This window comes from Nyctereutes procyonoides, unplaced genomic scaffold (assembly GCF_905146905.1).
Source record: "Nyctereutes procyonoides isolate TBG_1078 unplaced genomic scaffold, NYPRO_anot_genome, whole genome shotgun sequence".
In the NCBI taxonomy this organism is placed as follows: Eukaryota; Metazoa; Chordata; class Mammalia; order Carnivora; family Canidae; genus Nyctereutes; species Nyctereutes procyonoides.
The window spans coordinates 40315419-40341829 of record NW_026575020.1 but is presented as its reverse complement, the minus strand read 5'-3'; the positions used below and the strand labels follow the sequence as shown (position 1 = coordinate 40341829).

At 39.7% G+C, this 26411-nt stretch overlaps 1 protein-coding gene across 1 annotated transcript in view; it reads right to left on the bottom strand.

Annotated features, from left to right (window-relative positions):
• NR6A1 (nuclear receptor subfamily 6 group A member 1) overlaps window positions 1-26411 on the bottom strand; it is a 218932-nt gene that overhangs the window by 178353 nt on the left and 14168 nt on the right. Inside the window, exon 2 of the mRNA XM_055333636.1 lies at window positions 3130-3165. Coding sequence (XP_055189611.1) covers window positions 3130-3165 — 36 coding nt within the window. The remainder of the gene's footprint in view (window positions 1-3129; window positions 3166-26411) is intronic.

Sequence of the window (26411 nt, the reverse complement as noted above, 5' to 3'; positions counted from 1 at the left end):
ATCAGAGCAAGTAGCTGTCCTAAAGTCATAGGTCCCTTTACTGTTCCTGTTTTATAGCCTAATTGGCCCCCAAACATAAATCAATTATTTCTCCTGTTTTAAGCAACAATGACTTCTATTCTTTAACTTCCCTTGTATCAAGTTGGTCCTTGTTCTCTTGAGTTTTACAACTACACAGTAAACACGGTGGTTGAGGAAAAAACTCAGGGAGCAAGGCAGACTGGGGTTATTTGGAAACAGAACCATAGAAAGGTTATGCTGTTTTGAACTTTTCTTGACCTTTGCCCTTGTCCCTAGCTTATGCTAATGAGCAGGGTACAGAGATGCTTCTTGTAGAAATGAACTTAGCCTGAACCTGTGCCATAACATTGGACTCTAAGAAGCCCAGGAATCATAAGAAGGCAGCCAGAGTGTGAACAGCTGCCCATATTCTAAGCATGGCTACCCATCTGCTCTATCATAGAAAAGGCTGGAGGAAAAAAAGGCATCTGAATAGGACAAAGTCAGATTTTTTTCCTCACCTATGTTCCAACACATCCTACCTGTTGTCCCATGTCTACAACCATGGCCAACCACAATGGGAAATCAGCAACAGTGGTATTTCCTGTTCCAAAATAAGTATGAGCAGGCTTTCCCTATCAAGAATTTGAGGAGTAGGGATCCCTGGGTGGCGCAGCGGTTTGGCGCCTGCCTTTGGCCCAGGGCGTGATCCTGGAGACCCCGGATCAAATCCCACGTAGGGCTCCCGGTGCATGGAGCCTGCTTCTCCCTCTGCCTGTGTCTCTGCCTCTCTCTCTCTATGTGACTATCATAAACAAATAAAAATTAAAAAAAAAAAAAAAAGAATTTGAGGAGTAGAGACGACATAAGGCCCTCTAAATTTCAAAGCGGCATCAGAGAGAAATCCCCATTGTTCTCAATCTAATATATAAGTCATGAGACATTAACATAGAAGATGTTATTCCTTCTCAGTCAGAAGCCATGGAATTTGCGTATTAACATTCATAACCAACTTAAGACAACACATACAGTCCATATTAGTCTTGAGGTCTCCTACCACTTGTTACATACAGCTGGGCATGTTCATTTGATCCCCAAGAAGGTTGAGACAGATGATGAACTTTTACTTCTGCCCATTTATCATCACATTAGTATTATAATATTGTAAAACAGAGAGAAATAAAACACTATTAACTTCACAAAGATAACACGGGGATTACTGAGAATATTGCCCACATAAGCTAAGTACAGTTTTTAAAAGTGCTTTTTTTTTTTTTAGGTGACTCCTATTCTACACTGATAAATAAAATTATGATTCGATAACTGTTCATTCTCATGGAATGGAAAAGTGTGTAAATGGGACACCTGGGTGGCTCAGCAATTGAGCGTCTGCCTTTGGCTCAGGGTGTGATCCCGGATTCCCAGGATCAAGTCCTGCATTGGGCTCCTTGCATGAAGCATGCTTCTCCTCCTCTACCTGTGTCTCTGCCTCTCTTTCTGTGTCTCTCATGAATAAATACAATCTTAAAAAATAAAAAATAAAAGAATTGTCTAAATCACCACATCTGGCTAGAGATTCTATGCAGAAATGTTAAATGAGTTAGGCTTACTTGGCCCAGGAAGAAGAATAATGTAACAATAATCTTAATGAAGGCCTTTCCTGAAGATGAGCAGGAGCTGTTTTCAACTGCTATTAAGTGCAGAAAAGGAGAATACATTTGAATATTATGTGCTAAATGAGAGGTTTAAAAAATGCTTTCTCAAGTAATTCTAGACAAATATTTTCCAATAAACTTAATACATGAGGACAGGATTCAGACTTCGCTGTTTGTGTATCCCTGGGAACCTAGAACTAAGCCTAGGGTAAATAGAGTATGCAATGCTTAACAGAGCCCTCAATTATCTGCCACATTTTTTTTGTATAGTTCTGTCTGAAAGATTTCAGGGCATCTCAATATCCTTCCTAACACTAAAAAAAATCCAAGAAAGGCCATGACAAGAATTTACTTTTCCTCCTCCTAAATGAAGGCTATTCATAAGAGAAGGGCAAAGAGAAAATATTATGCTCACTTAGAGGTACTGGAACCTTATATTGCCTACAAAGCCGACTCTGAACTCTAAAATTTCCAGAAAGAATTCTAGAAAGAATGTTTGATAAGCATTGTAGGACTTATTTGGTCTTGCAGTTACTAATTATTAGTTGAACAGACATGAATTTTTATACTGTTAAGATAGGCGGGAAAAATATATAAAAAGGTGTGCATCCTCAAGAGCTGATATTAGCTAGGATGATGAAAAGGTAAACTTTACCGCTTACATCGACAGCAGACTGGTGATAAATAGCCAGTCTCATAACCCTAAAAAGTACCAGAACTAGAAAAATAATTCTAGATCATCTCATGAATTCTCAAGTCTGAATTATCATTCGACCTTCTGGCATTATAGCAAAACAAAGATACTGAATATTCCCATATCCTAGTTCCAACAGCTAAAACCATATCCTAGAATGGTGTATGCCACATTTTGAGAGCAACTGGAAATACCAATGATTATCTATGATCAAGACAAAGTCCTGGAAAAAAAAAAAAAAAGACAAAGTCCTGGAGAACATCATTTAATTAGACCTTGAAACGGTCACCCTCATAACCTTAAAGGTGCTTTAGAAATTAAACTGTGGTACAAAGGTTATTGATTATAAATACCTAAATCAAGCATAATCCCTCTTTTTAAAAAATTATGCCTTCCACCTCCACCCCATTGCCATTTCAGGAAATAAAAAATTATGTCAAAGCCAGTCAATACTTTAGAGAAGTGGTTATGAATATACGGTTGTATGTGTGCATTCAAAGCACAATTTTTGTTGTTGGTTTCATGGAAGATGGAGAACAACAGGGAAAGGAGATTAATATTAAATAGAAATTTTTAGCAAACCAATTTTCTACTAAATGATTACATTTCAGGCCACTGAATGAGAAAAGCTAGAATACTCCCCATTAATTATAAACAAAGTGAAATAAAATCTGAGTCAATATGGCCACCAATAATAACACCCTCAAGTTATATATTAAAAAGGACACACATATATCTTTTTCTTACAAACACTGGAGAACATTCAGAACTTACTAGTACCTGGGTCAAGCTCTGGCAATTCATCCTGACAAAAACCTAAAGAGAAAACAATAGGAAAAAAAGGTTACAATTCATGAATTACTCAAAGGTGATTCAAAAATTCTTACTGAGAAGTCAAATTTGGATTTGAGTCCTACTTTATTACATTTAGCTACTACGTATCCCTCCCTGAACCTCCATTTCAACATCATCATATAAAAAAAATGAAAAGAGTAACAGCACTTATGACAAGATAGTGATGAGGCCTGAGTAAGCATGCCAATGTTAGTTGAAATAAAAATTCATAGAAAGATTACAATTCATCAAATATCTGTCATGCTCTACTTAACATTCTCAATTATTTCCCCCCCCAAAAAAATATGAACTTACGAAAAATATCAAACAAGGTATTTTACTTAAACTTTTCTCAAATACTGAAAATTTTACCTACACAAATGGAAGCAATTTTCCATTAATAAGTATGCAGTCCAGGTTGGAATAAATATCTCTCAAAGCACATTTCAGGCCCAAAAAGTCTGAGCTACATCTGTCTGACTGGTGTGTAGCTATCATACTGTGGAGAAAAATCAAGCATAGCAAATAGCAAACACACTACAGGTGTTCTATATGTAGCTGATGAAAGTTCTTTTTCCAAGGAACAACTACCTACCTTCTCCAGTTTGCTTTCTACTCATCCTCAGTTTAAATATTTACTCAGGAAAGAAAAAAATTTCCTACCCAATGACGATTGTTCCAGTGCTCCTGAATCTGAGGATGATTCATTTCTTAAGGTTTCTGGAAAAGTATTCACCCAGCCCTTTATGAACCGAGTCAGTATTTTTTCCTGAAAGCCCTCTCCCCCTGGGAGAGTCTGGCTGATGACTTCGGAGAGAGGTCTGGCCATCGATTTGGGGGTGTCACATGGCCAGTGACCCACATTCTCTCCAACTGCCCAGTGCTGCCAGGAGAGTGTCTTCCTTCTTTGTTCTGTGCCCAGGCCTGAGGCCGCAGGCGATACAGGCCCAGCTCACGAAGCAGCCTGGCCTCTCCTAGGAGAGGCCACAATAGTGCACTTCTGTCTTTCCCTCAGAACCTGCTTTTTCCTTGGCAGCAAGGCACAGCCCAACCTCCTCTAGAGTGACTTCGTTTCTGCACTCTTAACTGATCTCAGGGGTGTCAGCGAGGTGTAGGGGAGGTAGGGACAGAGATGCTGGGGGGGGTAAGGCCAAGAGGACACCCACACCCTCCAGCATGGCCTTTGACCCAGAGGTGAGGGACCATGCCTGTCACTTGTGGGTGCTGTTTGTTATTGTTTGTGTATTTAACTAAAGTCTGAAATGCTGTGACTTTTTTTGTCAATAAAGACATGAAACAAAACAAAACAAAAATTTCCTCAGAAAAGATTATTTTGCCTCAGGTACCTGAGTGGCTCAGTGGTTGAGTAGTCTACCTTTGGTTCAAGTCATGATCCCAGAGTCCTGAGATGGAGTCCGGCATCGGGTTCCTGCAGGGAGCCTGCTTCTCCCTCTGCCTATGTCTCTGCCTCTCTCTGTCTCTCATGAATAAATAAACTCTTAAAAAAAAAAATTCTCTTACCTCTTGTACCCTTGTCTCTCATGCACAAGGTCAAAGCACCCTATTATAATTATCCATAACACCCTGTGCACTCATCAACAAATCATTTGTTCAATTTCTGACTCCACTATGAAACTGTTCTGTACAAGAAGGGAACCAGCCTGTCTTGTTCACAACTATATCCGAATTACCCCCCAAGACTAGCACAACAAACCGGTGCAATAAACATCAACTATCGGGATGCCTAGTGGCTCAGCGGTTGACCATCTGCCTTTGGCACAGGATGTGATACCAGGGTCCAGGAATCGAGTCCCCCATTAGGCTCCCTACCGGGAGCCTGCTTCTCCTTCTCCCTCTGCCTATGTCTGTCTCTCTCTCTCTCCTGTCTCTCATGAATAAAAAAACAAAATTTAAAGTAAATAAACATCAACTATAATATCTCAATGGTCAATTTAAAAATACTGGAGCAGGGGCTCCTGGGTACTCAGTCGGTTAAGAGTCCAGCTCTTCATCTCAGCTAAGGTCTTAATCTCAGGGTCATGAGTTCAAGCCCTTCAGTGGGTTCCATGTTGAGCATGGAGCCTACTTTTAAAAAAAGAGGAGCAAAAAAACTAAAATTAAATAAATTAATTAATTAAATTAAATTAAAAAAAAAGAGGACCAAAACTAGGACTGGAGGAATATGAGAGCATTCTCTTTTTCTTCATCTTTCTTTTTTTTCTTTTTTTCCCCACCCCCTGTGAAAACATTTTCTGTCATCATATCTGGGCCACCGTAAGCTGGACCAGCCACTGGGAATCATGTGGAGAAGAAGGACTGAAACAGCAGGGAGATGATTCAAAAACCACAACTTTTAAAGTCTTGTGCAATCATGACTGTTTTGACCACGCCATCCACTAAATATGCCACATCCCTTCTTGCCTGTGTCTCCTTCACCTCCTTCCTCCACTTGGAAAGAATTATTCATCCTTCAGGTTTCAGCTCAAATATCAACCACCACTATGAAACATGGAAAACAGGAGAGGCCCATCCTGCATTCACCAAAGGATAAAGAACAAATTTTTTAATGATATTTATTTATTTAACTTATTTATTTGGGAGAGAGAGAGCTCACACACATGCATGCAGAGGGGTAGGGAGTGGTGGGGGGAGCAGAGGGAGAGGGACTAGCAGACTTCTGTGTTGAGCCCAACATGGGGCTTGATCCCAAGGACTCTGAGATCATGACCTGAGCTGAAACCAAGAATCACAGACACCCAAACGACTGAGCCACCCAGGGGCCCCAAGAACAATTTCAGTAAATACCTCCGCCATAAGATAGTGAGCTCTTCAAGATTAGGAACCATGCTCCTTCATTTGTAGGGGCTGCTCCTATGCCCAGAACAGTTGCCAATACATTATGGAAAGTGCTCAAATGCAGGATGAACTAAACAGAAAACACGATCCTACTTCTCGATCACAGTCACAGAATTAGAAAATCTAAGTCTAGAATGAAAACTGTGTAGAAGGTCTGAAAAAGAGAATTAGACCTGGAACAGCAGAGTTTGGAAGCTGCTAAAAGTGGCTAAGATGCATGAGAAGGCTCACCTCAAAGCAACTTCAAAGCCTTTCTACAAACAAGAAGGTGAGGAGAATGAGAAAAGCTGTAGAGAAATGCATGGCAACAAGGAAACAACTCAGCATTACACATGGTTTCAATACAAGACATCCTGCCAGAAATGAAACTGAGAATAAGCATTTACTTAATATAAATGGACTTGAAAACAGGTGAAAAGCACAGGAAGACAGGGTAATATAATGGGAAAGTTAGGTCTTTCCTAAAGTCTTTCGATTTAGTGATGACTTTAGGCAAGACACTCCCAATTCAAGATCTCAGATTCTGAACCTTAAATGAAAGAACTATACTAGAAGTCTCAAGAAAGGACAAAACTGGGCAGACCCGGTGGCGCAGCGGTTTAGCGCCGCCTGCAGCCCGGGGTGTGGTCCTGGAGACCTGAGATCGAGTCCCACATCGGGCTTCCTGCATGGAGCCTGCTTCTCCCTCTGCATGTGTCTCTGCCTCTCTCTCCTCCTGTGTTTCTCATGAATAAACAAATTAAAAATCTTTTAAAAAAAATACAATACAGTATTAAACTAAAAGCTCTGCACAGTACTTGACAAAGTCAGAGCTCAACACATATGAACTACTACTAAGTAATCCTAGGGTCCATTCAACTCAGTGCTGAGTCCATGGTAGCAAAGAACAGTACATAGCAGAACTACTGACCCATTCATGACTTCATCCTCAAAGCCCTGGGGTGGAACTCTAGGTCACTTTAGTTACTTGCGGTGATTCTTGAACCTTCTAGTATTTTGAGCTTATAAAGTGCTTAATGTAGTAATGCCAAACATAAGCTATCCCTAGGAAAGGAGGGTCTTTATATTTTGTCCTAAAATAAATTCCTCCAATGGTCACAAGGATTATGAATGTCAGTAACTGTATCTACATTCCCTCCATCCATCCCGGAGACCACTGGCTAATAATGCTATCTCTGGTTTTACAGATCATCACTAGTGCAGGAAGCCTGAGGAGATATGTAAAACAATGTTAATCCTATCTCCTGACAACAAGTCAATGGAATGAATGGCTGGATCTGGCTACCCTAGAGTCTTGCCTAGATTCTCAACCACCATATCTAGCTAGCAAAATGATTCATAGCTAGAAGAATCCAACTCACTGCTGGAAGTAACCCCAATTATTTGTTCAATTCATTCAACACAACTGCAAAGGCTATCAAGAGTTTTTCAGTAAAAAACAGACTCCAAAGTCACATAAATATGCACGAACATACCCGCAAAACCATCTGCCTCACAAAATATCACGTATTAAACAAATTAGGAAATGTTCTGAGAAATCCAAGACCCTTGGCTACTGATTCAAATTGTTTTAAAAATGGACAAGAAACACAGATTGGTTCCTAAGATGATATATATATCACCAAGTCAGTGTGTTCATAAGCAATCTGATATTTAGTGCAAAGCTTATACTGACTTACCATGGTTCAATTTAAAAAAAAAACAGATGCACAGTAAAACAGGCACCGGTCTGAGAGGTTCTTATCCCAGATTTTTGCCACTATTTTTATTCAATTAACTAACTAGGTCTATTTCCTGAAATGGGATAAAAATAATCACCTTGTTCAATTGTCATAAGATTTGGTAAATACACATAAATTACTTACTTTGTGGCAAGTGATCATCAATAAATGGCTCTAAGTCTAGGAATTTTCTTTAATACAAAAGATGATCCAGGGCAGCCCCAGTGGCTCAGCGGTTTAGCACCGCTTTCAGCCTGGGGTGTGATCCTGGAGACCCAGAATCGAGTCCCATATCGGGCTCCCTGCATGGAGCCTGCTTCTCCCTCTGCCTGTGTCTCTGCCTCTCTCTCTCTCTGTGCCTTTCATGAATAAATAAAATCTTAAAAAAAAAAAAAGATCCAATTGACAAGCTTTTCTCCAACAGGCATTTGGCAAAAAGAAAAAGATTAATGACTCCTCCATCTGTGACTAACTGCAAAGATAAAAGAGTTACTGATCTTTTTCTTTAGTTTTATTTTGATAATGGAAAAATCATATATTTACCACAAGAGGATCATAAATAAACTATGAGTATCCATTTTTATCCAAATGTGAACAAATAAAAGCTATGGGTAACACCAGTAAATAAATTTAAGCTGAAACAGTAGTTATTTTTATCTATGTGTCTTTTACAACATCAAGTTAAATATTACTCTAGGAATATTTTGATTTAATTTGACTGTATGCCAGTCACTCAGTCTACTCTGAAGTCTCAGCGGCACACAGGCAAAATTAAGATGAGGCTCTTAAAAGGCAAAATTCTACAATTCCAATCAAACATCAGATCTTTACCCAAAACAGACAACATATATCCTTATCTGCCTACCACTTCAACTTTTATCTCTTGCTTCTTACCCCATCCTATCCAACAGTGTACACTCCATCCACACGGTACTACACGGTAGCTCCCTAAATTCAACATGCTCTTTATCTTTAGCCTCCATTCCTTTGTACACATTGTTTTCTCCCCCTGAGCCCTCTCTTACCACTCATTTCAGGGCTCAGCTCAGGTCTCCAATCCTTTCCCTTCCTAAATACACTCAAGTCCAATAAGGCACTATAGACACAATGACTGAACCTAGGAGTTTTTCAGGGACCTGGGGGGCGGGGAGCGGGGATGATCTGGCTTCAAAATCAAAGAAACAACAACAACAACAACAAAAAAAAAAATCAAAGAAACAAACAAACCAGACTTGCGAGTATTACACTAAATGTTTTAAGTAAGCAACCTGGTATTTTTTTCACTTGTCAACTGCATTCAAGTTCTACACACTGTTTTAAATGTGAGCTATGAAGTGAAATAGGACTTCTCAGAAGGAAGTCAGGGATCTAAAAAGGGTTTTGAAATTGCTCTGATTAGGGGGCGCCTGGATAGTTCAGATGGTTATGTGCCTACCTTCGACTCAGGTCCTGACCTCAGGGTCCAGAGATCGAGCCCCAAGTTGGGCTCCCAGCTCAGTGGGGAGTCTGCTTCTCCTTCTCCCTCTACCTCTCCTCCTGCTTGTGCTCTCTCTCTCTCTCAAGTGAATAAAATCTTTTTTTTTTTTTTTTTAGATTTTATTTATTTACTCCTGAGACACAGAGAGAGAGAGAGAAAGAGGCAGACAGAAGCAGGCTCCATGCAGGGAGCCCAATGTGGGACTTGATCCTGGGACTCCAGGATCATGCCCTGGGTCGAAAGCAGATGCTCAACTGCTGAGCCAGGTGTCCCATGAATGAAATCTTTAAAAAATAAAAAAAAATTTTAAAAGAGGGGCCCCTGGGTGGCTCAATGGTTGAGTGTCTGCCTTCAGCTCAGGTCATGATCCCAGGGTCCTGGGATCGAATCCTGACCGTGCTCCCTGCAGGAGCCTGCTTCTCCCTCTGCCTAGGTCTCTGCCTCTCTCTGTCTCTCTCAGGAATTAAAAAATAAAATCTTAAAAAAAAAAAAAAGGAAAAGAAAAAGGAAATTGCTCTGGTGAATTAGGTGTCTCTAACTCTGTACTTCCAGATTCTTCTGCTTCCCACACCACACAATAAGGCCAATGACAGCAAATTTAGGTTCCAGAGAAATCTTTCTCCACACTCAACAAAAAGCTAAAAATTTTTACACAGGATTTGTACTGATATATGTAACAGTCATTAACTGATCCCTTCTGAACCAACCAGCTCTGGTCATTTGTATCCATTTCCCATCTGTCTTGTCTCCTCTGATCATGATTAGGTACTCAATAAAACTTGTGTCCTTCTTTCAGTCAGATCTGGTCTCAGCCCTACTTATTTTCTAGCCCCAAAGTTAAGACATATTCTTGGATCCCAGGAAAGGCTGCTCAGTAAATGTTGAAGAACAGTTTCCCCAAAAAGCAATAGTACTAAACAATGCCACCACAATGAATTTCTTACCATATCAAATTCTGAGAGAACAGTGAAACTGTTCTCTACCTTTAATATCTAGAATAGCAATGCCCAATAGAAATTGCTACAACAGTGAAAAATGTTCTCTATCTCTATCTTCCAATGCAGTAGCCACTACCTACATGTGACTAAGCACTTGGAAAGTGAGTAGTATGACTAAGGAACTGAATTTTAAACTTTTAAAAATTTTAATTAATTAAACTAGTTACGTAAGGCCAATCCCTATGATGATGGACAATGTAAGACTAGGAAGAGGTCATCCCTCCTTTTAAACTTGTTATGCCACCTTTTGGATTCTGTTATAACTTTAAAAAATCTAAAATGGGCAGCCTCCATGGCACAGCGGTTTAATGCCGCCTGTAGCCTGGGGTGTGATCCTGGAGACCCTGGATGGAGTCCCACATCGGGCTCCCTGCATGGAGCCTGGTTCTCCCTCTGCCTGTGTCTCTGCCTCTCTCTCTCTGTGTGTCTCTATGAATAAATACATAAAATCTTAAAAAAAAAAATCTAAAATACAGAAATGCTCAGGCTAGTGTTATTTACTCTCCAATTTATTTTTTTCAGAATACTCTCCAATTTACAAATTTATAGGTTATCAGAAAAATAATTTCATCAGCCTGCAAATACACTTATTCCCTCAAATGTCATTAAGTACATGCCCATACTGCAGCAGATAACTGGAGACAGATGGACAAGATGCAAATGGAACACAGTGAAGAGAATTTTGATATCAGAATAGATTTGAGCTCTGGCACCCTAACTTACTAATTATGTTAGCTCAGGAAGTAGCCTCACCTCTCTGAGCCAATTTCCTCTCCTATAGACTGTTTTTAAGTATTCAATAAGAAAATACACTTAGATCAGTGGAAAGTGCTTGGTATTAGTGAGAGAGCAGAAAGTAGCCATGGGGCTAGAGGCATATGTGGAAGGAATAAGCATCCACCAGACAAACAGGGCTATTTGAGAAACATATGCAAAGGAAGCTGGATGTAAACGGCATGTACAGAGAGCAGAAACAGAATGTTACCCAGTAATTTGATTTTACTGAAGCCCTAGGCAGGACCATATCACAAAGAATTTTAACGGCCATACATGAGGAATTTTTGGCTTTTATTCTATAGGCAACAGAGTTACTGAGGAAAGGAAATATATGTATATACCTAGAAAGTTTGTCAATCCCAGCCCAACTCTGACTACTTCAATACAGTGGTTCTAAAATTTCAACCAAAACATAAAAAATTTTAAAATAATATTTCAACCAGGAAACTAAAAACACAAGGAATTTTTAAAAATCAAAAAAAAAATTAAAAGAGCTTTGTAGGGTTAGCCAACATAAACATGATAAACCATCCTCAGCTCCTTAAATTCTAGGAACTCTTCCCGTTTTTTCAGGGTTCTTGCCCAACTGCTTCTTCTAGGCTCCTTTTGGTACAATGAATGGCTTGGATAGAGGCTAAGAAGAAATATGTGTGTTGGGGCAGGAGGGTGGGCAGTGGGGGAGGGGGGGAAGAGATAAGCAAACATTAGCTAGTCAGACCAAGGCCTGCCCTACAACCAGGCTGCAGCCTGTAAGCTAGCCCCAGACCTAAGCAGATATGGAAACACTTTTCTTAGAATTGGCTGAGCCTAAATTTACATTTGCCTCTTTCCTTTCTTTCCAGTGAGTGGGGTACCACTTGGGCCATTAGCTTTTGTTTCTCACAGGCAACCTGACAAACCATACTTCAGATATAATAGAAAATGCTTTTGAATGCAGGGACATAGCACCACAGTCCACAAAGCAAAAGCTAGCTGGCTGGCAGAGCTTCAAGTCCTATTTCCCTTTCTCCACCTATAAATGTCAAGGTCACATTTTAAAAACTGCAACAAAAACAATGCCCTTTTCCAATGTCATTTTAATGTGAAATCTGAGGGGCAAAAGAAAGAGTAGGGGGAAGGAAAGCCAAGGATTCTCAATTATATAACCTACTGCACCCACATATTTGCTCAGCTTAAATGTTACTTACAAGAAGTGTCTACATTTTTATGGAAACATTAGTAACTTCCATCTAATCAACATGCATCACCTTTCATTCAGTTTTTCAGCTTCTAGCTTTGTAAATTAAGCCTTGAAATCAGACTAAAGGCAGAAAGCTAGCCCAAGATCATGACATTTCAATTTTATGACATTTAAAAAAAAAAAAAACAGTACACACAACTTCAAGGCTGTGGCCACAGAATCAGAAGGTGGAAATAGTTTAGGAAGGCAATTCGATTTGAGATGTCAGAGGTCACTAGTGTTTCTATGGAAATATAGTACAGGCATTTCTCAGAAAACCACATGAACTGATGAGCCTCTGACATTCTTCTTTTACAATTTCTGGTTCTCTTAAGTTACGGAAGGGATTATTGATAACTCTTCATTTGGCCTAGAGGTTAAAGTAATTTCAAAATGCATACATATAAGAAAATATATAAAATAGTCTGTCAAATGCCATTTATTGAATCTTTACTATATACCAGGCAATGGTTTGGTGCTTTACATGAATTCTAACTAAAAGTAGCTAGTATTATCCCCATCTTCTAGATTTAAAGAGATTATCAACTCTATAATTCTTTATGGAAAAAGCAACAAAAGTCAAAACAAAGGAACCTGTATTTAGAGCAGTAGGGCTAATAAAAACCCTGCCTTTGCACTTATGTGCTTTGCAACAGCCAGATAGATAGAGGGGAATTTGACATTATTTCAAAGAATAAACCCTGACATTCCCAAAACAACAGGGCCTTAGAGTTCAAGAAGAAATACACACCTCAGATGGATCCACTTAGAAACTTCTCTTGAATAATCCAAAATGTCCATGTCAGAAGAAGTTAGAGTGACTTCACCAACAAGGTCAAACCCAAAGAATAAAACTTTAAATGAATGAATAAATAAAATAATTAGGCAAGAACTAGCTTCTTTTGAAAAATTTTAAGTTGCTCAAAGCAAGAGTAGTGAGAGTGATGGAGATATTTTGTTCATTCATTTTAAAAACTAATTGAAAAAGAATCTTACAAAGAAGTCCGTTTAAACATGGTCAGAAAGCTTTTGAGGTCATCTTAGAAAGTGCCCCATATCATCAACAGATGTTTTGATGCAAGAGTAGAAGTCAGCTCTGTTCAGGAAATTAGTAAGAAGCAGATGCGACTAAGAGATGTCCCACAAGCAGCAGAATGAACTTTTTCCTTATTCTCTTTGAAAACTCCCATATAATAAGAAAACAACATGGATGCATGAAGGCCCTTGAAGAGGTTTGTCCCTCTGGATGAATCCTGGAAATTTATCCTAAGGGCCAGAAATAAATAGTACAAAATAAAAAGCTACTTAAAAATCCAAACACACAGCAGCCCTTGTGGCTCAGCGGTTTAGCGCTGCCTTCAGTCCAGGGCATGATCCTGGAGACCTGGGATCGAGTCCCACATCGGGCTCCCTGCATGGAGCCTACTTCTCCCTCTGCCTGTGTCTCTGCCTCTCTCTACTGTGTCTCTCGTGAATAAATAAAATCTTTTAAAAAAATCCAAACAGAATGACTAAATTATGGTACACCTATTCAATGAGGGTATTTTGCAAACATTTTAAATGTTTATCAAGACTTTATAATGGGCAAATGCCACTTTTTAAAAAAGGTGTAAAACTGTACTCTCATGATGAGCTCAGTTATTCTGACACATACATACATGACAAAGCACATTTTAGTCTATTTTATCCCAATGATCACAAAATCATTTGGCTTAATTCTCTAAAATTGACCACTTAAACTGAAGGGGAAAAAAAATCTACCACACATTCTCTAAATGACTTTTTTTTTTTTTAAGATCTTATTTATTTATTCATGAGGGACACAGAGAGAGAGAGAAGCAGAGACACAGGCAGAGGGAGAAGCAGGCTCCTCACAGGGAGCCTTATGTGGGACTTGATCCTCAAACTGGGATCATGCCCTGAGCCAAAGGCAGATGCTCAACCTCTGAGCCACCCAGGCGTCCATCTAAATGACTTTTAATTTACTTATTAGAAACAAAATTCTGGGCACTAATCTTTCTGACATACTAGTTAGTCATTAATGCCTAAAGCTCAGTACCATCTCTCATCTCCCAGCTTCAAAAATCCATTGTGTGGCAACAAGATAAAACATCTTTAACCTTTCACCCCTGGATCTTTCAAACCTGAAGCAATTCTAGTTAATCATATCAATGAAATAATCCCAAAAGATATTTAAAAACTAATGAAACTTGAAGTCGAGATAAAAGAGCAACAACCAACCTATGTTTGTAGCACTACATAATACAAAGGATACTTTACAAATAGGATTATAGGTGGAAAACTCTTGCTGCTTCTTAGATCTAAATATTCCGGGGATCCCTGAGTGGCTCAGCAGTTTGGCGCCTGCCTTCAGCACAGGGTCTGATCCTGGAGACCCGGGATTGAGTCCCATATCAGGCTCCCTGCATGGAGCCTGCTTCTCCCTCTGCTTGTGTCTTTGCCTTCTCTCTGTCTCTCATGAATAAATAAAATCTTTAAAAAAAAATAAAAAAATAAAAATAGGGATCCCTGGGTGGCGCAGTGGTTTAGCGCCTGCCTGCCTTTGGCCCAGGGCGCGATCCTGGAGATCCAGGGTCGAATCCCACGTCGGGCTCCCGGTGCATGGAGCCTGCTTCTCCCTCTGCCTGTGTCTCTGCCTCTCTCTCTCTCTCTCTGTGTGTGTGTGACTATCATAAATAAATAAAAATTTTAAAAAATAATAAATAAATAAAATAAAAATAAATATTCCTAGATCTTAAAATTGAATTCAACAAACACTTAACCTAGCAATTTGAATGTATAGGGCACTGTGCTAGATTATTACATAAGGGATACAAAGATGGGGACGCCTGGGTGGCTCAGTGGTTGAGCATCTGCCTCTGACTCTGGGCATGATCCAGGGTCCCAGGATTGAGTCCTGCATTGGGATTCCTGCATGGAGCCTGCTTCTCCCTCATCCTGTGTCTCTGCCTCTCTCATGAATAAATAAAAAATTTTTAAAGGGGGGGAGGGGATACAAAGATGAATAAAGCTGGCTACCCCTAGATACTTAAAACCTAAAAAAGAAAATAGATAACTGACTGGATACAGAGAATTTTGAAGCAATGGTCCTAATGGAGAAACTAGTAACGGTGGCCAAACAGCACTTATTTCTTTCTAGGGAGAACTGGAAAAGACTTTGATGGCAAGTGGTACTTGAATCAGGCTAGTCAGGAAGGAAAGGGAGAATGTAAATACAGACTGTCAATAACATTCAGTAAGCTATGTATATCTTTTATTTTTTTTATTTTTTTTTATTTTTTTTAATTTTTTATTTATTTATGATAGTCACAGAGATAGAGAGAGGGGCAGAGACATAGGCAGAGGGAGAAGCAGGCTCCATGCATCGGGAGCCCGACGTGGGATTCAATCCCGGGTCTCCAGGATCGCGCCCTGGGCCAAAGGCAGGCGCCAAACCACTGCGCCACCCAGGGATCCCCATGTGTATCTTTTAGATAGATGTCCTTACCCACTCTGCTGGCAAGTATTTCTTTTTTTTTTTTTTAAAGTTTATCTTTATTTTTTTTATTTTTTTTATTTTTTATTTATGATAGGCACACAGTGAGAGAGAGAGGCAGAGACATAGGCAGAGGGAGAAGCAGGCTCCATGCACCAGGAGCCCGACGTGGGATTCGATCCCCAGTCCCCAGGATCGCGCCCTGGGCCAAAGGCAGGCGTCAAACCGCTGCGCCACCCAGGGATCCCTGCTGGCAAGTATTTCCCCCAGAGGTAGTCATATGAAGATTAAATGGTAAGATAAAGATTATAAAAGGTCCTGTCTGAGACATGTTCTTCCCTAACTGAAGTCAAAGCGGCAAGAAAGGCCTATCTCACCACACACTAACCTTTCATCCTGTGTTGGTCTCACCACACACATTTTCACCTATACTTCCCAACTGATGATCCTCCCCAAACGTTCAATTTCAGATAAGACTGTTCTCCTAAAATACAGACCCTACCTATCCAAATGCATACTGTCAATATCTATGAGGATACCCCAAAGGCTCCATCATATTCAACATGTTGAACTGAATCTATTATTTTCTCTTCAAAACCTGCTTTTTCTGTGTTCCACTCCTATACCAACTTTAGATAACACCAACTCTCACCCCTAAGCCAAAAATCCCTAAGGACTCCTACTACTCTGCCACTTTATCATCCTCCTCCCCTACCTTCCCACCTCAATTAATCTAATCAATCACCACAGTATTTTCATTCTCTCTCAAGTCTCCACAGGCCTAGTTCAAGCCTTTTCACCACACTAGAATCTTAATTATAACTGTTCTCCCTGCTACTTTCTTTTCTCACTTCCTAGAACTTAGAGTTTCTACTCAAAATTCCTCTTTTGGGTCCCCATTTTCAACTTTGTAGCATGATATTCACAACCTTAATTATAGGAATAAATCCAGTATCTGGAAAGCTACTTATTGCAATGTTTATTTTCCTAACACATCCTGAAGCTTGGAAAAGGTAATATATAAGTTCCTATTTCCAAACTCTATTTTTTTAAAAAGACTGTATTTATTTATTTGAGAGAGAAAGAGAGAGAGAGAACATGAGCAAGGGAGCGGGAGAGGGAGAGGTGGACTCCCTGCTGAGCAGGGAGCCTGATGAGGTACTCAATCCCAGAACCCTAGGATCATGATCTGAGCCTAAGGCAGGCACTTAATCAACTGAGCCACCCAGGCGCCCATCTTTTTTTTTTTTTTTTAAAGATTTATTTATTTATTTGAGCAAGAGAGAGAATGAAAGAGAAAAGCATGAGCAGGAGGAGGGGCAGAAGGAGAAGCAGGATCCCCACTGAGCAGGGAACCCAATGCGGGGCTCCATCCCAGGACCCCATGATCATGACCTGAGCCAAAGGCAGATGCTTAAGTGATTGAGCCACCCAGGTGACCCCAAACTCTAACTCTTTATACAGAGATTTTAAAAATGTCTATACCAACTTTGATGTTAAAACAATTTCCTAGTATTTAGACAGCATTAAAGTGATATGCAAGGGAGGCAAGACACCTGAACATCAACCCTGTTCTGATATCACTCCCTCTGTACTTCATTTTCTCTTCAGTAAAAGGATATCTGGCCAATTTTCTTAATATTCCTATTAGCTTTGAAGTCTGTGAGTTTACAAAAGTTGACAGTTGTATGTTCTAGGGGGAACAAATCATGTCTAACTTGAGGGGTTGTCAAGAGTCTTAGATTTCTTTTTTTCAAGATTTTACTAGGGCACCTGGGTGGTTCAGTTAAGCATCTGCCTGTGGCTCAGGTCATGATCCTAGAGTCCTGGATGGAGTCCTGCGTGGGGCTCTATGATCAGTGGGGAGTCTGCTTCTCCTTCTCCCTCTGCCTCTCCCCTCCAGTAGTGCTCACTTGCTCTCTCTCAAATAAATAAAATCTTTAAACACACACACATTTTTATTTATTTATTCGAGGGAGAGAGAGCACAAGAGTGGGTAGAGGGGTTTCACTTTTAAAATATTTTATTATTTGTTTGTTTGTTTTATTTATTTATGAGAAATAAGTATGGGGGTATGGTAAGTATTTTAGAGAAAGCAAGTATGGGGGCATGAGGAATGAGAGAGGGAGGAGACTACTCCCTACTAAGCAGGGACCACTCCTCCACCCCACCCCTACACACACAGGACCCAAGGATCACAACCTGAACCTAAGGCAGATGTTTAACTGACTGAGCCACCCAGGCACCCGTGAATTTTGGTTATAACTTTTGCATCCACTATTAAAACAATGTCTTCTGGGCAGCCCCAGTGGCTCAGCGGTTTAGCGCCACCTTCAGCCCAGGGTGTAATACTGGAGACCCAGGATCGAGTCCGACATCAGGCTCCCTGCTTTTTTTTTTTTTTAAAAAGATTTTAATTATTTATTCATGAGAAACACAGAGAGATAGAGAGAGAGGCAGAGACACAGGCAGAGGGAAAAGTAGGTTCTATGCAGGGACCTTGACGTGGACTCGATCCTGGGTCTCTAGGATCAGGCCCTGGGCTGAAGGCGGTGCTAAACCACTGAGCTACCCGGGCTGCCCTGAGCCTGCTTCTTCTGCCTGTGTCTCTGTCTCTCTCATGAATAAATAAAATCATAAAATCATAAAAATAAATAAATAAATAAATAAATAAATAAATAAATAAATAAATAAAACAATGTCTTCTAAATATTCAACTCTTTTTTTTTTAAATTTTTATTTATGATAGTCACACAGAGAGAGAGAGAGAGAGAGGCAGAGACACAGGCAGAGGGAGAAGCAGGCTCCATGCACCGGGAGCCCGACGTGGGACTCAATCCCGAGTCTCCAGGATCGCGCCCTGGGCCAAGGGCAGGCGCTAAACTGCTGCGCCACCCAGGGATCCCTAAATATTCAACTCTTGAAGGTACAAATGGCCCCTAGGATTGTCCCCTATAAGGAACTAGTGCTGAGATTCCAAGAGTGTGAGTTCTGGAATTAGACAGACCTGGATTTGAATTCCATCTCTACCAATGACTGGGCCAAGTCACATTAAATGCTCTCAGTTCTCTCATCTGCAAAAACGACAATAATAACATTACTTCCCTTATAAGACTGCTATACATAAATACCAAGAGAGCACACAATAAACTTCAGCTTAAGAAAAAATAAAAGGCAAACCCTTACCTACAAAATTTTCATAGAAAGACAATGGTCACAAACTACCAATTTAGCTAATTGTACACAGGAATATACAATTCAGCTAAGAAAGCAGTTTGAGACAAAAAAATTCTTTTTAACAAGGGCACAAATATTTCAATGTCCACTCAGGAGGAGAGAAATCAAATTTTTGTTACTTAAACTTTAAGTGGTAAAATTCTAAATGAGGGCAGCCCGGGTGGCTCAGCGGTTTAGCGCCGCCTTCAGCCCAGGGCCTGATCCTGGAGACCTGGGATCGAGTCCCACATCAGGCTCCCTGCATGGAGCCTGCTTCTCCTTCTGCCTGTGTCTCTGCCTCTATCTGTGTGTCTCTCATGAATAAATAAAATCTAAAAATAAAATAAATAAAATTCTAAATGAGAGCACATCTGAGCTTAATAAAATTTCAAACTCTTTGGTCTGAAGTTTTCATTAGTCCATATATGCAAGCACAATGACAAATCTTACCCTGGGATAAGTTCTGGGTTAAAACCCCAGATTCAAGGCACCAGGATGGCTCAGTGATTCAGCATCTGCCTTTGGCTGAGGTCGTGATCCCAGGGTCCTGGGATCAAGTACTGCATAGGGTTCCCCGCGGGGAGCCTGCTTCTTCCTCTGCCTATGTCTCTGCCTCTGTGTCTCTCATGAATAAATAAATTTAAAAAAAAAAAAAGAAAGAAAGAAACGGATTCAGAATGTCACAGAGCAGCAAATCATATATTTTTGTTTATGCCAAATATTAGAAAAATTTAATTAAAATCTGTTGAACCAAATTTAGGCCACCATATACCACCATATACCATATACCATATACCAGCCTGGTCCCTGGAATTATAGACCTATTAGGAATAGGTTTCACAAGATGATTTATCAAGAATTCATAGTAAATATTTTAAGATATTACATAACATAGAGAATAAAATATATAGGAAAATAGTCACCAATTAAATTCTGCATATTATCATAACTGTGTTTTAAGATTTGAGAGAGAGACAGAGCAGAGCACGCTCCCACACGTGTGTGAACATAGGGAGGGACAGAAAAAGAGGAAGAGAAACTTTAGCAGACTCCTCTTTGAACTCAGAGGGCCCAGGCAGGGCTCTCTCTTACAACCCTGAGGATCATGACCTGAGCCAAAACCAAGAGTCCGATGCTCAACTGACTGTGCCACCCAGGGTTCCCTCATAACTGTGATTTCTAAGAAAATTCCTCAAAATTTCTTTCCAAGTACAAAATATTTCCATGAAGAATTTTTTTTAAGATTTTATTTGTTCATGGGAGACACAGAGAGAGAGAGAGAGAGAGAGAGAGAGAGAGAGAGAGGGCCAGAGAGAGAGAAGCAAGCTCCATGCAGGGAGTCCGATGTGGGACCTGATCTCGGGACTCCAGGATCAGGCCCTGGGCCAAAGGCAGGCGCCAAACCGCTAAGCCACCCAGGGATTCCTCCATGAAGAATTTTAAAGATCCAATTTAAAATAATTCAGTGGGGAGGGCAGCCTCGGTGACTGAGCGGTTTAGTGCTGCCTTCAGCCCAGGGCCTGATCCTGGAGACCCAGGATCGAGTCCCACGCCAGGCTCCCTGCATGGAGTCTGCTTCTCCCTCTGCCTGTGTCTCTGGCACTCTTGCGCTCTCGTGCTCTCTCTCTTGTGTCTCTCATGAATAAATAAAAACTCTAAAAAATAATAGTAATTCAGGGGGCACCTGGCTGGCTCAGTAGAGCATGCAATTTTTATTATTTTTAAAAAGAGTTTATTTATTTATTTATTCATGAGAGAGAGAGAGAGAGAGAGAGAGAGAGAGAGACAGGCAGAGGGAGAAGCAGGCTCCACGCAGGGAGCCCAACACGGAACTTGATCCTGGGTCTCCAGGATCACACCCTGGGCTGAAGGCAGGCGCCAAACCGCTGAGCCATACAGGCATCCCAAATACAATCTTTTAAAAACAAACTGCTGGCAGTATCTTTTTTCAAGGTTACTTTTCCAACATTATCTAATTAGTAGTCAAAGGAATCTTATGATGTTTTGAGATTTATTTCCATAAATACTTTATGTAGGGGTACAAATACCTACAAAGTTACTGTATATTGTACACCCAACTTCTATAATCCCATAAGAACCAAGAAATACAATGTTTGGAGGATGACGACTTGAGTTCCTTAGGATGAAATCCTGTCTCCTAGCAGTTAAAATAACAAATTAAAAAAATCAGAAAAATCCATCTAAAATCTTCTGAATTCTCTTTGAGGATAGAGAAGAAAAAGAGGAAGGATGAGAAAAGAGGAAAGAGAAGTAAAGGGGAGGAGAAGGGTGCCTAGACAAATAAGGTCTGTGGGACTATGGGTTCAACTTCAAACAAATTTCCTCTCCACAGTTTACTCATTTAGAAAATGAGCACACCATCACCTATGTCAGTGTTTCCCAAAGTGAGGAGATCACTAGAAGATTTTAAGTGGTACAAACAGAAAACATTTTAAAACATTCCAAAGTTGTTTGTTACCTTTCCAATTCTTTCAATCCTTCTAATTACATCAGAAAAAAAAAAAAAAACACACCTCAGTTTAGTACTAGTTTGTCCATTGTCTCTCCCATCCTAGCTAATCTCCCTTTTCCAACAAAGGTCTGATTAGAGAGACTTGGGCAAACATCTTAGCTAAAATTTAACATAGTATTTATTACTTTTTACTGTTACCTACTATATATGGCAAATAATTTTCCATTTAGATTAATAAACTTCCTTTTAAAATACATTTTGGGTTGCAAAGTATTAAACTATATAATATTTAAAATACTAAATATAGTAGGAAATAAAAATGATGATGATACAAGAAAAACTAAAGTTTGGAAAATATCGGTTTGGTGGAATAGTGGTATAAGTAGTGGTAAATTATTCCCAACTCAGTTAACTCATCTGTAATATGGGATTATCACTACCTATCAACAAAAAGTTGTGGAAAGGAGGGCACTGGGTTGCTCAATGGTTTGACATCTGACTTTGGCTCAGGTCCTAATCCCAGGGTCCTGGGATTGATACTCGCATCAGGCTCCCCATGGAGAGCCTGCTTCTCCCTCTGCATCTCTCTCTTTTTTTTTAAGATTTTATTTAATTTATTTATTCATGAGACTCAGAGAGAGAGAGAGAGAGAGAGAGAGAAAGGTCAGAGTAGTTATAGTCACTAGTCAAGTTACCAAATGGCCAAATCTCCAAAAAGCCAAATCTCTAAATTTACCAAAAACTTGTTTTAACTATTTATACGGTTTATAACAATGCATATTAATAGGACAGTTTAATTAGCTTTTAAGTATGTCTGCCAAATTAAGATTGACAGGATAGCAGCATTTTCAATAACGTTCAATTTGTCTCTAACCCAGCTCTCTGCTGCTGTGGCTGCAAAGAACCAGGGCAGAGAGGTCTCCTGCTGGTGGAAAAATAGAGCCTTGTCTGGGCTGCAGGTGATGGGGGAAAGAAGGTAAAGGAAAAGGGGAGAATAAGGAAAAAATGGTTAAGAGCAACTGAGAGGGAGAGTGACAACAAATTGAGTTCAAAAATGAGGTTCAGCAAATTGCTTTTTATTAAATTACATATTGGGCAAATTGGGCATTGGCAAACTAGTTTCAATGACTTGGATTTTGGTGAACTAGCTTGCCTACCCATGAAGTAGATGGTCTTAACCTTACTTATAGATAAGGAAATTGAGAAATGTTAAAGAACTTTCCTAAAGTAGGGACAGCTGGATGGCTCAGTTAAGAAGCATCTATCTGCCTTTGGCTCAGGTCATGATCCTAGAGTCCTGAAATTGAGTCCCTAAATGGGGTCCCTGCTGAGCGGGGAGTCTGCTTCTCTCTCTCTCTCTCTCTCTCTCTCTCTCTCTCTCTCGGTCCCTCCCCCAACTGCTTGGGGGCACTCTCTCAATCAATCAATCAATCAAATCTTAAAAAAAAAATAATAAAACACCTTTAGCCAAATGTTGGAGACAATTTTTCAGGGGTCTCTTGCTTTTCTGCACGTCTTGCATGCAGAGGCACTATCTTTGTTCCAAGACATCTTGTTGTATAGGGAACAGCCTTGAACCACAGAGAGAGAGAGTTTCCCTCCAGAGTAGGGAAGGCGTGTTCAGTGCCCTTTATAAAAAATTCGGATTCTCTGAGCTTGGGGCTCCACTCCTGAAAAATACCCCAATCTGTGTGCGCAGGTGCTATCTGGTCTTCACTGTGTCAGCCTATAGGAACTGGTGCTGGGAGAATCAGCTCAAGAAAATGTAGGTACTCTGGCTGCTATGAGTAATAAAGTCCTTTGTCTCTGACCCAGCAGGCTTGTGTCTTCTGCCAGCATCCATGAAATTGGCTGGCTAACTTGTTAGCTTACAAGTAGGGTGACATCTCAGTCAATTTCACAGTTCTTGATACCAAAAAAGGCAAAATGGATGCTCATATGTTTGGAAGAAATTCTACAAGAAAAGGATACTGTCAAAAGACACCAAAAATCATCTAGTCCATTACAGAAAGGAAGAAAGGAAAACAAGGTGGTTTAGAACCCATACTTTGGATACAGCAAGATGTGGTTCAAATCCCAGCCTCACCAAGCACCGGGCTGGGCATGTTATGAATTGCACAAAGGCGCCTGGCTGGCTGTGGGATTGTGATCCAGCCTGCGCAAGCCTATTCAAGCAGGGGACCTGGTGGTAAATTCAGGGGGGGAGCCTGCTTCTCCTTCTTCTTCTCCAGCTGTTCTCTCTCTTGCTCATGTGCACATCTGCTCTCTCTCAAATATTTTTAAAACTTGTCTAAAGTAATACAGTCATACTCTAGGTTCTTCACACACACATCATTTCGTTTACCACTAATTTGGTGTGTGGTGATTCTAACATTCTTTCACCACCACTACCCTCCAAATAAAAACCCACAAAAGTAGATCAGACAGAATTTAAAGCCAAGTCTAACTCTGAAGCTCATACTTTACCCTTTTCTGGAACTATTTCTACCTGCTATTCAGATGCTGATTGGCAGTGCTGCCAGACTAAGTTGGAATACTTTCAGCCAAAAGTCAAAAGATCTTATTAGCCAGACATCATTTTTCATATGATTTTAGAACAAATAATTGCAATTGCTTGAGAATCCCCATTACCATACCTAGAGATCCCAGACTGGCAACCCCTGCTTTAAATTATTTTGGGTCTCTGTCTCTGTCTCTTTCTTTCCCCTCTCTCTATCACACACACACACACACACATACACACACACACAAGTATACAATTTTATGATCAATTATTTTGATCAAAGTGTAGGCTAGTCTCATTAAATAAATGTAAAAACCAAAATAATCCTTAGATCTGTAAGATCTATATAAGACATTAGTGCTTGCTCAAACTATTTGCCTTACAAATGGACTCTTCAGGGATTTATGATGCTGGGAGACATGTCTTATCTCACCAATTACACATAAAACTTGACTTAACAGCGACAATTTCAAGTCTCTATCAATAAGATAGGAGAGTTCGAGGTTATCTAAGCATTTAAAAATGCATTCTGCCTTTTTTGGTAAACAGAACAATTCTTTATTCATAGATCTTATGATATGACCTATTATATAAAGCATTTTTAAAATAGTATTTTTTACTTTTACACTGCCTCAGTATAATCAGAAACTTTTATTTATTTATTTTTTATGATAGTCACAGAGAGAGAGAGAGAGGCAGAGACATAGGCAGAGGGAGAAGCAGGCTCCATGTACCAGGAGCCTGACGTGGGATTTGATCCCGGGTCTCCAGGATCGCGCCCTGGGCCAGAGGCAGGCGCCAAACCGCTGCTGCACCACCCAGGGATCCCTATGCTGTTACTTTTAAAAAGCATTAAACATTTGTTTCAATTTTCCATTACGTTCAAACATTTCTTTGATATTAGGATGGGGGGAACAGATTTTCTAAAAATCTGAATATCACAAACTAACGGTCCGAAAAATACCACCGTATCATTAACCTTTTCAAGTACACATTTTTAAATGCTCAACAAAAAGATGACAAACTTAATTTTTCTTTTAGTCCATTCCAGCCTTCTTTTTTGCACTTTAATAATGCCTATTATTTCTGATCTTCAGTGTACATCATCCAAGGCTACCTTTAATGTTTTTAGCAAATAGAATGTGATTCTTCCTAATCTCTTTTGAAATCAACAAAAGCTATAAATTTAACTTCATACAGCTTTTTGTAATTCAGTTAGATTCAAGGTCATCACAAGGTTTTTAATTACTAACCAGGGCTTTAGGAGGTTTTCAAATGGTATAGTTAAGGGAAAGAGCAGCTGGCTTATTCTCTTTCTTATTAAAGAGCATTATAAAAACTGTCTTGGCAAATTGCAAGTTCTCTGACCACCAGTGGTGAGAACAAAGAAGCAGAGCAAATGATCTTCAAACATTTGTTTTTACCCTTAATCAACATAAACTTAACAAATTACTGTAAGGCTCTTTAATTTTAGCAAGTACAATGTATGCTTTAATTCAAAATCTGTAGATAGCCAGCCTCCCAAAATGTTACTATTTCCATTCTGAAACCAGCCCTGTTAAAAACTGCCAATGCCTTTCAAATTAGCACAAGATTTTGCTCTTTTTCACTATCAAACTCTATGCAAGATCAGGATAAAAGCCACTGAAGAATCCAGGAGGATTATGCAGATTTCTAAAGGAATGCAAGTTTAACTTCTCTTTCCATGTATTTAATTTCTAACCAAATTCAGTTGTAAGTTTCTGAATATATTGAGGAGGTGATATTGTTGTATTTGAAGAAAAAGAGAGAAAGAGAGAGACATGCACACACCCTAATCCATCCTTCTGAGATTTTTAGAGGCAACCAGCGAAGGCTCCAAAGTGTTTTTGCCACCCATTCCCTAATAATCTATAAGAGAAAGAAGGTAGCCTCAGAAGGGTCCCTAAACACTTGTCTGATGAGGCTGAAGATACTGGGGTGGGGGGTGGAAAGCAATGTGCATGGGAGGGAGGCCTGGTGCCAGAAATCTAAAAGATTCAGGGGACGAAAGGCATTGGGAAGAACTTTATCTCTCTAAAAAATGAGAAGAGAATAGCCTATCACAGTATCTCAGTTCTATCTTGAGCACCAGACATTAAAAAAAAAAAAAAAAGTACTGCAAACAGACCTAGATATCTCAGTGTAAATTAAACTGGTTGTTAAAGAAGGTACAAGATAGACACTTCTAAAAATTAAACTGGTTGTTAAAGAAGGTACAAGATAGATACTTCTAAAAATCTATCCCTCCAAAATAAGCCAAATTAAAAAGAGCACAAAATGGTTCATTACAAAGTAAGAAATGTCCATCAATTAAAAACAATGGGCTGTGACATATTATTAACAGTTTTAAATAAATTCATGTTGAATGAGTAAAGTTTACAACATGAGAAAAAAGCTTACAATTAAACAAGAAGCATAAAACATAATGGCATCTACTGTATGATTACAAAAAGCAAAAAACAAGGATTTGA